Source organism: Toxotes jaculatrix, chromosome 10, assembly GCF_017976425.1.
Source record: "Toxotes jaculatrix isolate fToxJac2 chromosome 10, fToxJac2.pri, whole genome shotgun sequence".
Lineage (NCBI taxonomy): Eukaryota > Metazoa > Chordata > Actinopteri > Toxotidae > Toxotes > Toxotes jaculatrix.
This window is the reverse complement of record NC_054403.1, coordinates 21,047,469-21,064,632: the sequence shown is the minus strand read 5'-3', so window position 1 is coordinate 21,064,632 and position 17,164 is coordinate 21,047,469. Positions and strand designations below refer to the sequence as shown.

The 17,164-nt window shown below is 40.3% G+C and overlaps 1 protein-coding gene across 5 annotated transcripts in view; it reads left to right on the top strand.

Annotated features, from left to right (window-relative positions):
- Positions 1-17,164, top strand: part of atp8a1 (ATPase phospholipid transporting 8A1) — a 98,591-nt gene that overhangs the window by 74,989 nt on the left and 6,438 nt on the right. For all 5 annotated transcript variants that reach the window (XM_041047934.1, XM_041047935.1, XM_041047931.1 and 2 more), the window contains 7 exons: positions 200-274; positions 1,805-1,927; positions 6,002-6,080; positions 7,275-7,336; positions 7,619-7,675; positions 8,062-8,169; positions 16,932-17,020. In XM_041047934.1, coding sequence (XP_040903868.1) covers positions 200-274; positions 1,805-1,927; positions 6,002-6,080; positions 7,275-7,336; positions 7,619-7,675; positions 8,062-8,169; positions 16,932-17,020 — 593 coding nt within the window. The remainder of the gene's footprint in view (positions 1-199; positions 275-1,804; positions 1,928-6,001; positions 6,081-7,274; positions 7,337-7,618; positions 7,676-8,061; positions 8,170-16,931; positions 17,021-17,164) is intronic.

The window sequence follows — 17,164 nt, the reverse complement described above, 5'->3', positions numbered from 1 at the left end:
CTGCAGAGATTTAATAGTGTTTTCATCATCTACTTTGAATAAAGTAGATGATGATCTACGTCAAATTGATTAGCACATGTACACTGTTGCCTATAAAGTTGGAATAAAATATATTTTACCGCTTCCCATGAAATGATTGTGAGAATGTGATTTATTCTTGATAGATAAAGTGTATATCTTTGGTTTTTGTCTCCCTCAGATCTGGTTTGCATTCGTCAATGGCTTCTCAGGTCAGATTCTTTTCGAACGCTGGTGCATCGGCTTGTACAACGTGGTGAGTGTTAATAAAATGTACTCTCTAAAGAGCCCACTTTACCTTGTCGCTCTCAGACACAGCACTGATTTGCCATGGTGCCCCAAAACTAATCCCTTCATTGCACGACTATGTCATCGACATCCTGAAAAATTTCTCCTTTATTTATGACCAGTTGTCAAGTCCATACTCCCTCTGTGGCCTAAACTATGTACTGAATCTGAAAGAACAACAGCTTTGCTTACCCCAAAGAGTGTAGTTAGCAAGGGCAGCTACGTTTGAATGATAAAAAGAATAGGAAGACTGGAGCAGCAACTGAGCTGGCTGCTGATACAGGGAATCCCACAGGGCTCTATAATGGGACCACTCCTAATGAACTCATATTTCAAATCTGTCATGGATTTAATAGAAGAGAAAAATGTGCATCTGCAAGTCTGATCTTTAATGCCGTGCTGCTAAGCCCACAAGGAGTTGATAAGTAACTTTAAACTGTATATTAAAAGCAGCCCAATTCAATAAACAAAAACGAATGAGAGAGGTGTGAAGTGAAACTTCCCCACATTCCTGATCAGCCTCAAATGGAAGTAATTTATGGGAGGGACAAACTGTTAAGTGAGTAGGACATTTCCACAGCCCTGCCTCTTGCATTCATTTCATAATAAACCACCACCTTTGGGAAACAGTACTCTATTGGGGGGTGGGAAGAGGGTTCAGTCTTTCTCTTTATCCAAAACCGAGGGAATTCCTTCAGCTCAGTGGGAGTCTGTCGAAGTCAGTGGGCTGAATCCGCCCCTCAATGGAGATCTTCCTTGGCCTGGCTCTGAATAAGGAAGACACCCAGTGGAGCATGTCCTGTGGCCCACTGGTCCTGCAGACTAAGGCATACACACTCCCACTCCAGATGGGCCTGCAGGGAACTCACACCAGTTGACCCACTGAGCCCCCCAGCCACACAATACCGTCACTCCTTTCTCAGCAGCTGCTATACCAAACAACATTACAACACCACTTAGAAATTACACTTTAGCCAAGCTTAAATACCTGCTTCTTAGTCAAGAGTATCGCAGATGTTCATTGGGGATGGGTTTTGCATATGAACGGACTTGAAGCATGACAAATCAAAATAAGAAAACCTGAAAGGTTTTAGGTCAATGGTCTTCAGTGATGCAAAATAAAGAGAGGAGCAAATGGAGAACAGAGTGAAACAAATTCTGCTACAGGTGTGAACAAATGTAAATCGTGGAAATTATGAGTTTGAAACAATTAGAAATTAGATTCAACTATTTACACTGCTCATATAGAGTAGTTTATATTTGGTGATGTCTGTGAAGATTTTAGATAAACAGATTTGTGGTAACAAAAGAACATTTATTCACAAACTTAAAAAACAAACAAAAAAAAAAAATTCTTTATGAGCATTGCAGTCCATATACACATTTATCAGAGGGAATAATCATCAATGCCTAAGTTTAAATATAGTAATTTGATTGCTGTTAGCAAGGTAAGATCTAATCAAGAATTGATCATTTGCGTTGTTTTTTTCTTATGTAGATCTTCACTGCTCTGCCTCCTCTTACTCTGGGAATATTTGAGCGCTCCTGCAGGAAAGAGAACATGCTGAAATACCCTGAACTCTACAAAACCTCCCAGAATGCCATGGGTTTTAATACCAAGGTAACACTAGTCTCTTCCATATGTTCTGTATGTGCATATTCACTGTTTTTGTAACCCTAACCCTCATTACCAACCACTTTGGTAATTTTCTACAGCTCGCCTAGTAATGAGTGTCACCAGTCATTCACAAATTTGTTAATTTTCCATTGTATCATCTAAAATTGCGAAATGATTTTGTGCTTCACCAAACAAATGAAAAGGTCATATGTCCCAGTTATTACAACCAATTAACATCACATTAATGACATGAGATGTTCCTGTCATGTTGTAGCAAGTGACTGATGCTTCTCCTGTCTCAGTGACCTTGCAGCTGTGGTCAGGAGGTCTGCAGTTGTAACCTGGTATGGCCTGGTTTGACCTGTTCTGTCTGGTTGCAGGGGCTGTCCGTTAGCTTTCCCCTGCTGGTAATAAAGATGTCTCCTCCTTTCTCCATGCTGAGCCAGAGACTCCTGGACCCTCCTCACAGGCGTGGAGACCTGGTTAGCATTGCATGGAGGTGGATTAAAGACGGATTGGCCATGGCGGTCAGGGGCAGGGAAGGTCAGATGGGTTGGGGGATGCAGCAGGAAGAAGCGGAGAAAGGAGGGAATAGAGAGAGTGTGTTGTCATTGTGTGACTATGTTAGTTGCGGGAAATTATGCAATTTGTTTAAGTGGAAGAGTTGTTTGTTCTCAGAGCCAAGCTGTCAGATCAAGTTTAACCCACACAGGACCAGACTGCGAGTAGGAGGTGGCTGTAGATTTCCTCTAGCTTTACTGAGCCAGGACTACTCACTTCTGTTAAAAGTGACAGAATTCAGTTTTCAAACTGACCAAAACATTGAGGTTTATTAGTCACCAGGAAACAGCCAGCCCATTTAAATTTGGCCTTTTCAAGTCAAGTCAAGCTAAATTCCACCAAAACAAAATTTTATCATATTTTCTGACCCTAAAGTCTATGGCTGCAGCAACGTTTTGATTATTTGATCAACAGTTAATTAGTTGGCAACTTTCTGAATAATTGATGAACCTTTTTAGTCATTTTTAGTCATCAAGATTCTCCAGTTCTAGCTTCTCGGATATATTGATTTGGTAAACTGAATTTCTTTGGGTTTTTGAGTGTCATCTGAAAAAAGCAATAAAACAATTTGAACACTTCACCCTGGGTTGTGGGAAACTAAAACAGGCATTTTGCACTATTTTCGAGAATTTATAGACAAAGCAAATTGGCAGATTAATCAATAAGAATAAAAATAATCACAGCCCTACTAATATCACACCTGTTTTATTAACTGTAAAATGTTAAAGCTTCTAGCAGACCTAACAATGAAAATAACTATGTAAACCATTTTAAACTGTAACATCACGGTTGAATAATAGGTTAGTGGATGTATGTAAATGCATGAAAAAAGCTGAGGACATGAAGATCAATTTATAGAAAAACAGACATGCTTACACAAAATAAGGGCTATTTGTTGTCTGTGGAAAAATGTAATCTTCAAGTGTTGCCAGTATCAGACTTTTTTTCCCATTAATTACAGTTTAGATTAAAGATATTTATCCTCACAACTGCTGATTAAATCATCTAACATTTTGGCAGAATTGGGTGATTTTCCCTTCATGAACTTTTTTCAGGACTTCATTATCTTTTTCATGCCAAAAAAGGGTCACAAAAGTATGCTTCTGATAGTTAGAGGCAAATGAACCTCAATTTTGTTTGACCACATTTTCCAAGACCCATAAATGATGACTCGGCCAGGTCAGCAGGTTGTTTTTGCTGGCTTGTCCACTCTTTTCCCGAGATATTTTCCTTGCAGCTGGCCCGAGGCAAGGCGAGAAAATCCAGCAGGAATTTGGCCCCTCGAAGCCTGTCTTTCTGCACGCCTGGCTCTTTTGTACACAACAGATACTGTCTTTGTGAATTAAAGCTGTTTATATTGAGGTGAGAGAAGGGAGTGACTGAGGGTGTTAGAAACCCAAGGCGTGGCTTCAACTGTGTCGCTGCCTCACTTTAATTACATATTCCTAACACTTAAGTCAGTCTAATAAACCCAGCTCCCCTTTATGTGGTCGTAGTAATTACAGCTGTTTACCAGCAATCACCTATTAAACTCTTTCTTTCTTTTTCCCCTGTTCCGTTCTCACCTCACCCGTACAAAAAGAAATGGGAAGGGGTGAGCAGCTCTGGAAATATTTGGCTCGATATTAATTACTGGCTTTCATGTGTTCCTTTTTTTGAGTTCTTTTTTTTTTGGCAATTAGGAGTTCCACAAAGGGCTGAATCTTTACAGGACAGACTGGGCATTCATTCGAAGGGGATCCTTAGAAACTTGCCGGGATACAAGGGAAAGAAAGAGAGCAGGGCTGCTGGAGAGGTGAAAGGGAGGATCCCACTGTGACAAATGATTATGAACATTTATTGATTTCATTAGCATTCATTATTTTGGTGGGGAGTCTGGGGCTTTGCACCCCCACGATGTTTCAAATGGGATAGTTGAGGAGGAGGCTGATAGAGAGCTGAGCCTGTCAGTGGGAGGTTAATTGACATAAACATGTGACTGTAACATTAGTGATAATTTAGTACACATTTGAGTTGGAGGACTGGGGGTTGCTTTTGTCCACCCCTCGCTCAGTGTATTGGGTTTTGTGTACACAGTGGAGGGGTGAGGTAATCCTGGGTGAGGGGTGGCCGCTACGAGACTTTGTTTCGGCAATAGAAAAGGTGAGAAGGTCGTGCCACTGAGGCCAAGGTATATTATAAAGGCTCATAGTCTAGGACAAGACTTTTTCTTTCACTGTACTCTATCCTGCTTTACTTTCTACTCCTGTCCCTTCTTTGTCACACCCTTTCCCTCCAGAATACTTGTAAAGACCTACAGTGTAAAACTCCCAAGAAGTTTTCGCTTCTCTGGGTATGTAGTTTGTCTCAAATAAGTAATGTTTTGTTTCACTGACAGGTTTGCTGAAGTTGTTGAAAAGGGTGTTTTTAAGGAAGCAGGCTTCTAACTTGTCTTCTGCCAAGATTGGATGATTAAAAAAGAGGCCAAAGATTAAAATTTGATGTTTTTTTCTGTTTTTATTTTTCCTCTGTCAGCCGTTTACTCCCTTCGGTTTGACGAATTTTCAGCTCTCAGAATTAACACCAGCGTCTGGGTCAGCACAGAGGAGGAAAAGGGGGCACAAATGTGGAGCGGTTTTTGGCAGAAAAGATTTCACGGCTGTTTCATGCTACATCGCCCATTAGTGTTTTGTTTGGCTCCGCTGTTGCATAATGTAAATTTGAAACAAGGTGGTTTTGGAGTGGGAGTATTGATTTAAACGACTCATCCAAAGTCTGCGTGCTTGCACACACAGACACACACACACAGACTGCGGTCCACACCACGATTTTCCAGGCCCTTAATAATTACCATGAAAACAGTTTAATCTCTGTCAGACCTGTCAGTCTCCCTGTGTGTGTTTCTAGAATGATTTCTGCTTGTTTAAACTCTCCTGTCATTTATTTCTACACCAGTTAAAATTCTCACATGAAAGGGCCAAAGCCTAATGAAATGTAATGAGAGGAAACCCTCACACTGGCAGCACATATATTAACGCTGTATAAAGTTCTTATTGTCGAGGTGAGGACATGCATTTTGCAGTTTCTTATGCTAGCTGTTTTTTTTTTTTATTTGATTGTTGTTAAATCTGATGTTATCTTAAAAAAAAAAAAAAAAAAAAAAAAAAAAAAGTTAAAACCTGCACGCTGGCATTGTCCACTCGCTTTTCACTGCTCATACACACACTCAACAGCCTCTCTCTCCCCCATAACACACACAGAGGATATACAACGTGTCTGTCAGCGGGGTGGCCATTCAGCACAGAGGCCCCGACAAAACCGCCACTTAGCCTAGCACTGGGCTGGCACAAAGGGCCCAGGTCAGGGGTCACTTGGAAGGCTTGGAGCTCCCCACACCCTTTTCTCATGCTTTTTTTCTCTCTGTCTCTACCTCTCTCTCTCTCTCGTCTTGGAATCTCTTGCCAACCCCCCCTCTCTTCTCCTCCTCCTCCTCCTCATGCCTCCTTCTCTTCCATCCTTTTCCCCTCCCTTTTGCAGGTCTTCTGGGCCCATTGTCTGAACGGCCTCTTCCACTCCGTCATCCTCTTCTGGTTCCCCCTTAAAGCCTTCCAGCACGGTAAGTAGCTCCCAGAGACTCCTACATGGCTCTCGGTGGACCCAGTGGATGAAGAGGGAGGATAGTCAAACACACATACTTTGTCTTAATTAGTTCTCTCTTCAACCGTCCAGGCATGAATTGCAAACATGTGTGTGCTCCGGCAAGAGCGACACACACTAACAAGTGTATATTCATGTTTGCACCAGTGCATGTGTGCACACAGTGAAGGGCTTTTGCATGTAGTTATTCGCACTTCATTTTTCATTCACACACCACTCACATATAAACTCTCCAGGTGATTTTCTGGTTTAGAGGATGATAATTTGTATCACAATAGACAAATATCAGACTTTTTGTGTGTGCAATCAAATTTCTATTTAATTCACAGTAACTTTATATTTACGTAAAAGCTCAATTGTGTGTGTGTATGCACATTAGGATGCAAGGTTTCAGTGTGTGTGTGCAGCAGAGAGAATAGGAATCTTTGAGGTGGTAAGTCTTGGCTGGCCAGAGCTGAGGACCACACAAGCTTGGGCCTGCTCTCCAAACAAAGGCGCCAAACCCCTTCACTCTGACTGACAGGCTGTCAGCGAAGCCTCAGCGCACACAAGACATGTGACCAGCCGGAAGTAAAGGGGAAGGGAGCCTCGCTTTCTTTTTTTACTGGCAGTCGCACGCTGCCAATATTTTAGTCTGAAACCCAGTTTGGAGCAAAATGTCTGTGTGATTTGCACTTAATTTCTTTTTTATTAATTTAGGAAGTTTTTCTAGCCTCTGCTGTAGGAAAAGTGTAGAATAAGCAGAATAAATTTTAACCATTTTGTCAGCAGAACAATCCTGTTCTATAACAGCAGTAAATTATACAGAGCATTTGATTTCTGACCATGATTAATGCACACCAATTCTGCTTCTGCGTACAAAAACACTCCTTTCTAATAGTTGTGAAAGACAGAATTAACATTCCATCCTCTCTCAAAGGGCAGTAATGGAAGCAGTGGCTTTCACTTTACGTTCCCATGTCCGCTTTTACATTCAAGTCTCAAACAGAGAGTGTTACACCAGAGTTTGCGCTGAGATATATTTTAAGTAATATCCTATGTGCTGTCCGGTTGTTTACTCTTTGGATCACCTAATGGAAGTCTGTGTGAAACTCAAGAGCTGAAAAGAGACATCTTTGGCCCTAAAAGCTCCTGTTGTTGATTCCCTTCGCAGATACAGTTTTTGGCAACGGAAGAACTCCAGACTATCTCCTCTTAGGCAACATGGTTTACACAGTAAGTGCACCAATCTTCTTGACAGGCAGTGTTTCTGCTGTGTTAAACAGTTCAGGTGTCTGAGCCAAGTGTTATCCAATTTCTGTGAATAAACATCAGTTATACTTGCTTTTTCTTGTGCCTTTATTTGTCTGCTGATCTTTTCCAATTTTATACTGTATGTAAATCAAAAATATGACCTTAATGCAAATTCAGAGATGTGTGATGCACTTCCCATGGCTGATTTTAGTGTTGAAGAGGGACAGTCTTGTTTTAATGTCAGCGTGATTTGTGTCTCCACAGTTTGTGGTCATCACAGTTTGTCTGAAAGCCGGCCTTGAGACCTCATCCTGGACCATGGTAAGTTGATGGCTCTCTCCTCTCTCTCTCTCTCTGAGGTTCTGTTATCTCTTTCCAGTTCCTCCATTTTATGTGACCACTGATACTTGTGACATATTTTACATGCTCTTCTTATCTCCAAATCTCTTTATGGTTTGTTCCCCCTGGACTTGTAACTGTAAACCCAGTAGAATTACATGTATGGTAACTCCTTCAAGTTGCAAGAAGCCACCCAATGTGAGGCAAAATTATAGAAAAAGTAACGAGCAAGACAACAAAAAAATGTATGAACATTCTGACCTAAATACAATTTCAGTGGATTAATCATAGTAAAACTCGAATCTACAGTAAAAATGAAAAGCCTAAAAACTTTGTCACCTTACTGTCGTCTGATTCTTCTGTAACAGTTCAGTCACATCGCCATCTGGGGAAGCATCGGCCTGTGGGTGGTGTTTTTCATTATCTACTCCTCCCTGTGGCCCCTCATCCCTCTGGCCCCCGACATGTCAGGCGAGGTAAATACATACACACACAGGCACTCTCTCACAGCAACAACTTTCTCCAGTACTAAAAGAAACTGCTGATATGATTGTCTATCACTGACAGACCTGCAGTTCCTCATAATTCATTTTCTGCAGAGAGATGCTGGTGGGAAAATGCAGAGTTAAACCTGACACAGGTCTTTGTAAGCAGAGCCAGAGGAGAGTAAACTGTCAGACCTCTGGCTTGTGTTGCATAATGACTTAATTGGGCCAATTAGCCCACTGTTTGTGTTACATTGCCCTCCCTCGGCTCTGAGTATCCACAGGTGACATGGAAACAGTGAAGCAGTCAGGAAGCTAAGAAAAGAGTGGTTGAGTGTAAATCTGGTGTACTCACTGATGTCCAAAAAAATCTACCCAACAATCACCAGGATTAGAAATGGACTTCTTCATTTAAAATGCCCTTTAAAGTTCATTAAATGTTAAAAAGATGAAAAATAGGCTCCAGATTTTATAGTTTTTCTCTTTATGAATGTTATTTACATGTGAATGCGACTGCTATCTCTATGAGTCACCACAGGTGGTCAGTGGAAGCCTGTTAACCACAAGTGACATTTCCCAGTTAATTCTGCGGATGGAAATGAGGCATCTTTTCATTAGAAAACAAGAACACAGCAGGAAGCTGTTAAAAGCAAAACACTACACAGCCAGCAGTGGAGGAAAAGATCTACCCCTTACAGTTCATACTATGTGTTTCTTTGCAACAATTCTTTGTAAATACATTACTTAATAATTCACGTAACTTCATAATCCAATTTTAGTCCCTCTAAAAAAATTTAAATACATAAAGATTTCATCAAGGTTGTTTTACAAGTTACACTTTTCCTTTTCTACTGACACATCAAAGGAAGGATCTTGGATGCCAGACTTTAACACAACTGTATAAGCCTTGTTTGTGTCCTGTTTCAAATTATGTTTCTGGCATTTGGAGCCTCAGCAAACAAGAAAATTGTGACACAGCTCATTACCAAGCTTTTTGATTGTTCTTGGTAGTTGATACGTTTACACCAGTTTTGGCCTTCACTTCTGATATTGGATGGGAAACTCCAAACGTCAGCTATTAATGTGAAATGTTTCCATTTTGGAGCAGACTCGATGAATACGCCTGAACGGCGGCTCACTAGAGAGATCTTTATCTGGGACAGTTTGCATGGAAAACCCACAAAAACAAGTTACAGTATACCATTCATGATGCTCAGTGAAAACTGTTCCTTATGTAAAAGGAACGATAGCCTGTTGATGTTTGCTACAAACCTAAATTAAGAACACATTGTCTCATGATAAACAACTACAGTACAATGTAGAGCCTAATGCAAAGCAGAATTTAACAAAAAGTGAAAGATATATGTGTGGACAGTCACATTCAGGTACGTTTCCATTAGCTATTGACACATGCAGATTTACTGGTCTCCCTGAGGAGAACAGGCTTTGTTTGATTTAGGTGCGATTGAGTCCATTCTGTGTTTTATTGCTCTTTATATGATGGTTGAAAGCAAATATTTGACATTTAGGGAAATACTGTAATTTGCTGTCTGGTGGAGAGTTAGATGAGAGGATTGATACGACTCACCAACAGGACGTCTGTTTGTTAGATGTAAGGCTACAGTTAGCAGCTGGTTAACTGTAGGTTAACTCGGAATAAAGTCTGGAAATAGGTTGTGGGCCTGTCAGAAGGTAACAAAATTCACCTACCAGTACAACTAAAGCTCAGTAATTTACATGTTATATTTTGTTAATTGATTAGCACAAATCCAAAGTGTAAAATGTGGCTATGTGCCAGATTATTTCTTGGCCAGGGCCATGGCAAAAGGGCAAAACGTTGTTTTTACACTGGTTTTTGTACAGATTAAACAAATGTGATATACTCTGCTTTAGGTTATTAATAAAACATTACTCACTGATTTGCGCACACACACACCAACATTCATGGACGATGGGTATATTAGCTTCATCCTATCCTTTGTCCTTGAAGCCTGGTGCTTTCATCCACGCCCTACAGCACTTCTACTGAAGACAGTAATGGTGTCCTGTGGGTAGCTGGTAACCTTATGCCCCCGCCCCAACTCAGGGATGCCAGTACATCATCAAACAGGGACACATTTCTCTGAAACCTGAGACGGCATCAGAGACACAATCTCCACTTCCAAGTTCTCTCTGTCCTTGCATCTATTTTGTTTTACTCCATCTCTTTTACTTGTTGCATCAGCCCCCCCCCCCCCCCCCCCCGTCCTTCCACTCTGCCAGTAGAGAAACTGCCCAAGGGCCTACAACATAACAGACACCAGAACTCCCTTCTCCTCCCGTTTCTGCTCTCACTCATTACCCAGCTCACCGCCTTTAACAAGAGACATCAAGCAGTGCTCAGCTTCATGTGAACCCATTCATCAATGTCAGGAAAAAATATTCTTTGGACGATTGACAAGACAGGTGCGGGATCCATCCATAATACACACTGAAACAGCTACTCCCGAGCTGGCGTGGTCTCAAACCACATATCTCATCCCGTTTTTGCCTCACAAATGTCCGACACAGATATCAAAAGAAAATGTCAGATTATTCTATTCAAGCAGTGTAATCTGCTACAGTAAGCGGCTTAGCTTCACCTCAGGAGGTGTCTCATGTAGACTCTGTCGCACTGACCTGCTGTCTGCTGACTCGCCTCTGCTATCTACACAGCTGTCTCAGTACAGTTTATCCCCTCTCTCTCTCTCTCTCCTGGCTTTTCACCAACACCTTTGCTGTTTTCCAGTTTCTGCTGCGAGCTGCAGTGAAGCAGCTCTCACTCTCGCTCAGACTCAAGTGCTTGTCATCGCCACATGGATTTTACACTCAGCAAGTGCACATCAGATTCTTCAGCAGTTTCTTCACAGTGATAAGAAACATTTTCTCAGAAAGGAATCATTTTACCAAGAAGTTTGTTGATGTGTAGTGTGCCAGGAATACACTCAGGGCTATCTATGCTAGTCTTTGAGATATTGATGAGATTAAGAGCAGGAATGAAAACCTTAAAAATCTTATTAGTTGTAAGTCTTTATTTATAGATATTGTGCATGATTTATATTCAGGGGTAGATTTATTTAGCTTATCAGAAGTTGAACTATACAATAGTTTGCCATAAGAAATGCTATTAAAAACCAGAAATGACTGAAGAACCATCATATTGAGCCTCCACTCTTCAGTCATCCATTAGTCACTTTATTAAAGTCTTCTAACTGATTGTGTTCATTGCAACAGGCTTTATTTGCATTTGATTCTTTCTCACACTGGACTTGCCAAACCTCCTGGGTTTTGTAACACTGGCACAAGTTCACTATGTGAGTCTGTCATCTCTGTACAAAAATGTTTTTAAAAAAATTAAATCTATTTTTAAACAGCAAAACCTAAGTCTAATCCTAAACACAGAAGTTGTATGATAATTTAGTCTTATCTAAATTTTTGTCTGTGTAAACAATAGCATTTTGGAGGAAAATACAGGAACTACTCAGCAAGACTTTTATACTGTATAACATATAATATCAGTTTGGTCAATAGATCTGAGTGAAATACAGACATTATTCAAAACAATGCACAGTAAAAAAAATTTAAAAAACCACACACAAATATATAGGGTAGGTCTCTGACCATATGTGAACCTCAAGTTCTGTAATTATAGCAAACATTTTTAAAACGTTTATATTACATATCCTTTTACTGCTTTGACATTGCTCTTTTTAAAGGATCACACCACTGACTTTGTGCGTTTTACTCCATTACTGTTGACTATTTTCCAAAGTACACCATTGTTATTTTTTTTTATGTGGTTTTGTGTTTTTTTTTTCACCCTCCAGGCAGCTACTGGTTTCCACTCATTTCAGTGGCATTTGGAAACCAACTTAAAGAGAAACTTGAAACTTGCTTAAGACAAGTAATCCATCAAAGTGAAAAAAACATCCTTAGTTTTCAGCCGTTTGATTATTGCTGTTTGCAGCGTACCTGAAAAGGCAGATTGATATAAAAACAGGATGAATTAATGTGCTCCAACATGCAAGACTTCAGAGTTAGCTGCCAGAATTCCCATGCACTGCAAAAACCTTGCCTGGTTGATGCTTTTTCTCTTAACATAGTCTTTAAAATAAAAATTGTAAAAACTGGGATAACGTGGTACCAAATGTTTGTCCCTTTGCAGGCAGAATCATTCTTCTATAATCAGTAGGGAAACAAGGAAACATAAAAGTTTGGTTGGTTTTAAGGTGGCTGTAAACTCTGAGTTGTAGATCAGAATGCTTACATTTCTGTATATATCTGTGTATCTGTGAGTAATGTTTTCTAAGGCTTGGGGAGTTGTAATTCCCCATGTTTAGGGTGAAACAAGCTCCTAGGTACTTCTGCATCACAGGGACCAGAGATGATCCGGATTATTCCACTTTTTGAGAAATCCCGTTTTGAATTATTTAACCTTTATTCAGCTGCTGTTGACTTTGTTCTGCATTGGTATTTTTGAATCCTTTTGGTATGTTCTTCAGGGCCCATGAGTGTGTCATGTGAGTTTTTTACACTCTTGCATTCAGGTCCCCTGGTGCTCTCTGGGCTGATGATTGATATACCCCACAACTCATGGTTACTGTAATAACTGATCACGGTGTACAGTATGGGTGAGGAGATCAGTTTTAATCTGCTGTAAACACAAAGTAAATCATGTGTGTATTCACACAGACCGCTGAGTTATACGTTTGTGTAAAGCAGGGTTTTTTCTAATGTTTTCATAGTCCATATCTTGCTGTCTTTGTTAGGCAACACAAAGAGAGCACAGAGTGAAAGAACGACCCAGCTGAGAAAGTCATGGTTTGTTTTTTTCCGTGGGAATTTATATATTTGCCTTTTCCAAGAAGCCTGCCTTTTGTCCTTTTAAGTTGCTTTTTTGATTTTCCTGCTCTTTCTTTTATCTGCTACTTTCCTTTCTGTGTTCTGCTTCTTCTATTCTGCACTGCGTTTGCCACCTATTTATCCATAACAAGCTTTAACTTTGTATCAAGAAGCAATCTATAGTTTCACCTTCAGTTCCCCTCCTCTCCTTGAAGCTAACATGTACAGTGTTGTCTGGTTAGGCCAACTGAATTCAGCCAAATGGAGAATCGACATGGATTTATGCAGACCCAAGTTAAGTCTGAGACAGGACTTCTCCTTTCAGCCTACGTAATAAAAATGTTTTATTCAAAGGAGCTCTGTGCATTCAGGAAGCTAGTGTCTGAATATTAGCATCTCTGGGATGTTGTACAGCGGGTAGAGTGTTATGTAGTTGGCTTTTCTTAGACTTGTTTGCTGAATTTAGAGCATACTCGTAGGTCTGTGGCTTGAATAGTGAAGTCGTAGATTACCTCAACTCACATTTATCATTACAATGGCAGGCATTAACATAAGTCTAATTGCTGAGACTGTGAGCTTTCTCAGGCATGATCAGCCAGGTGCCAGACTCCACTGATCAAGGCTCCTTGAAAAAAGAAGCATAAAACCCTGAAGTTTGTTGGTCTGGTAACAGTATTCTCCTGACATTTTATTCCAAAGTTAAAGGATTTATGTCTTTCAATAAAGCAGCATCTTTGATGTACTATATTTTTAAACCCTATTCAAACAGGGCATATTGGCTGAACATGAATGATTTTTTTCCACGAATTCCTTGCTCTGAAGTTCACACAGATACCTTGACGCAGAGTGCTACACATGTCCAATTTTGCAAGCCCACATTGGAGCAGCTTGGGGTCAATGCCTTGCTCATGAGTTCTTCTCCACCCAGATTTATCCAGGAACTGAACCAGTGATATTCCAGTCAGAAACCCACCTATCTCTTCTTTGTTTAGAGATTATTTTTGGTGTTTCTTGGCTTTATTTGTAATTTGACTGTATAGAAATAGACAGGAAAGGGAGAACGGTCCTCACCTAGAATGAAAGGAACCAAAGATCCTCTGCTAGAATCAAACTAGGGACATTCTGGTTACGTGGTATGCACATTAACCATTTAGCCACAAGACACCAGAAACATATCTCTCCCTAGTCCCTAAAGTCTTACTGTTAACTATTTAGAAATTAGTAGAGATACAATTAAATATATATTTTACAACCTTGAATGCAATAGCGGGCATTTTGCATGTGTACACATGTGGACGTATGATTACCTTTGTCTGGCTAGTCTTGAGTCTAGTCTGTGTGACTCTTTGTGTGTGTGCGTGCGTGCGTGCGTGTGTGGCCATGAGGGGGGTCAGTGGTCTGTCAAAACACACCCCTTCATGCCAGCGGACACTACTGTCTGTCCAGCCAGACAAGTTTATTAGTTTGTCCTAAAAATACAGCCCCACTTCCCTGGACCTCTCTCACCCTGTCCAGCTCCCTGGGGCCCCCTGGAATGAGACATCGCTAGCATCCACCAACACTGCTGGGCCCCCGCTTGTATTCATGGAGCCTGTCCAGATGCCTGAAGACAAACATTTGTTGATTGTAGCCGGGCAGATTTGTTTGGATTGTGCAAGTCTGACGTCAAATTGAAGAACTAACATTGAATTAATGAGGTTTATTTATGTCTAGTTTTATTTTATTCCCATCTTACAGTTTCTGTAGAGTTTTCACAGATGTACCTGATGTTATTATTAGTTACTGTACCTAATTTTATTACTAGTATTACAGAATTTTATGATAATCTTGAGATTCAAAGTATCGGTCCTGTCTGTACATCATTTGTAGCTCAGTTATGTATGGCGATATATAAATATTGTTCATAGACTGAACTTGTTAAAGACTAAGATGGTTTATTTTTTGAGCTCTTTTGACTTTGATTTAATGTGCCGAATATACATCCCTGGTTTATTTTCAAAAAGACTCTCAAGACAGCTTAAATGCCCCCATTAACATGCACAATACACTGGCTGAAAACAAAAATAATTAAACTGAGTTACAACAAAAAAAGCAGTAAATGTTTCCACCAGGGCTGCATAATTTCAAAAATTGACATGAAAATATCCCATGCTTCGATGCAATTTTCCCTCATCTCATACATTTTTAGCCTCCAGGCGACACAGAAAAGCTCTATTCATCTGCGTCCCATCTCAAACTGTAGGAAAAAGCCTTTTTTTTATTTCCTGTCATTTGGGATTTCCTCTTCCCCCAGTGTTTTGTCACACATCAAAGTCAATTTGCAGGTAATAGCGAACAGATTAGCTAATTTGAGCAAACCTGAGCGCTTTGAGACTTTTGACACTGATCTGTGTGTGTACATCCTAAGGGCCCTGCCTGTGTCACATTACAGGAAGGACACTGTCGAGGGGCCCCAGCAGTTTAAACAAGGGGCACATTACAATGCAAGGAGCGTGAGTTTTGCACTTTGACATGTAATGACAGATAGTTTCAGTGCGCTGAGCCAAAGCAAACATCATCCTCACACAGAGAGCTGAAAGGTTTTGCCCCCACCAGGACAATCCACTGTCTCCTCACCTCTCTGGACCCAAAACAGCCTCCTGACACGACCACCGCTTTGTGATTTTTAATTTAAATCATCACAGGCGACTGTCTGCTCTTCATGAATCATATTTTTCCAAGCGAGAAGAAGCTATTTCTTGAGATGCCTGACTTGATTTGCATCTGCATTGGATCACATCCAAACATATTTTTCTTCCAGCATGATGAATGAGTCTCATCGAGGTTCACATCTGTCTCATTTGTAGATTTATTTTGCTCATGAACTCAGTGTGAACATTTGTTACTTACTGTGTTAAAAATACAACATTAGCTCATTGTTTCTCTCAGTCTGAACTTTTATTCAGCTTTGCTGACATTAATGATATCTTGCAGACAAAAATGAGAATTTCACTTTCATATTTTTAACATGTTTATCAGTTGTATATCTAAGGAACTATTTGACCTCTTGGGAAATACACCTCTTTAACAACTCTTCAAAGGTTCACGTTATGGCAGCTGGTCTATAAATATTACAAACTTTTGTCGTTTGAAAAAGTTGCAGTATTCAAAATCATTGCAGTCACAAACAAAACCCTGAATTATAGTTGTGTAATTAAGCCAGAAATTATCATAAATTCTAATATATCTAATATATAATAATATATAATAATAAATTCAAATATATGAACTTCTCCTGTGAACTTTCTCTGACAGATTTTTAAGACAAAGAGCTCGGGTTTTAGAGAAATTTCTGCTGCTCATTTAATGTGAATCAGACAACTTGAAATATAAATCTGATAATTACAGCTCTGATGCTTCATTGACACCCTCTGACATTGAGTGGCTGTTGTATTGAAGGTGTTATTAAAAGCACCTCAGATCACAGTCTTGTGTCTCCTGTGATGTATTGACAGGAACTCTTAACACAGCATACAGTTCAGCTGTTTTCCTGTGAAAGAGATACCACTGTCTAAACACTTCACAGGTAGTTCCTCCGCCTCGAGGGGCAGAGAGGTTGAGGGGATCCAAACAAAAACATGGTATCATTTAGTCACGGAAGATTATCCCACTTTGAACAAGTTATTTGGATCCATCTCCTCTCTATTTCCACAATATAACTGTTTGTTGTGGGCTGCTTTTGTCATGTATGTTCTTGATGATGTGGCACCACAGAGGATGATAATGGCTGTTTTTATCAGGTGTTTCTTCTTTTCAAGAGCTCTTCTTTTTATCTGGTCTGTTGTTGAACTCTGCATTGTCTACAGTAACCTGAGTAACCTAAGTGTGTGTGTGTCTGTGTGTGTGTGTGACAGGCGAACATGATGTTCAGTTCGGGAGTTTTCTGGATGGGCCTGTTCTTCATCCCAGTCACCTCGCTGGTCTTTGACGTGGCCTATAAAGTGTGAGTCTTCTCTTCGCTCTCCTCGCTCATCATGACTCCGATACACATTGGATACAGGAAATTCCTCCAGAATCTCTCCTATCTCCCGAAGAAATTCCTGTCCGAGTTTTTGTTCGGACTTCCAAAGAAGTGTATCATTTCTAT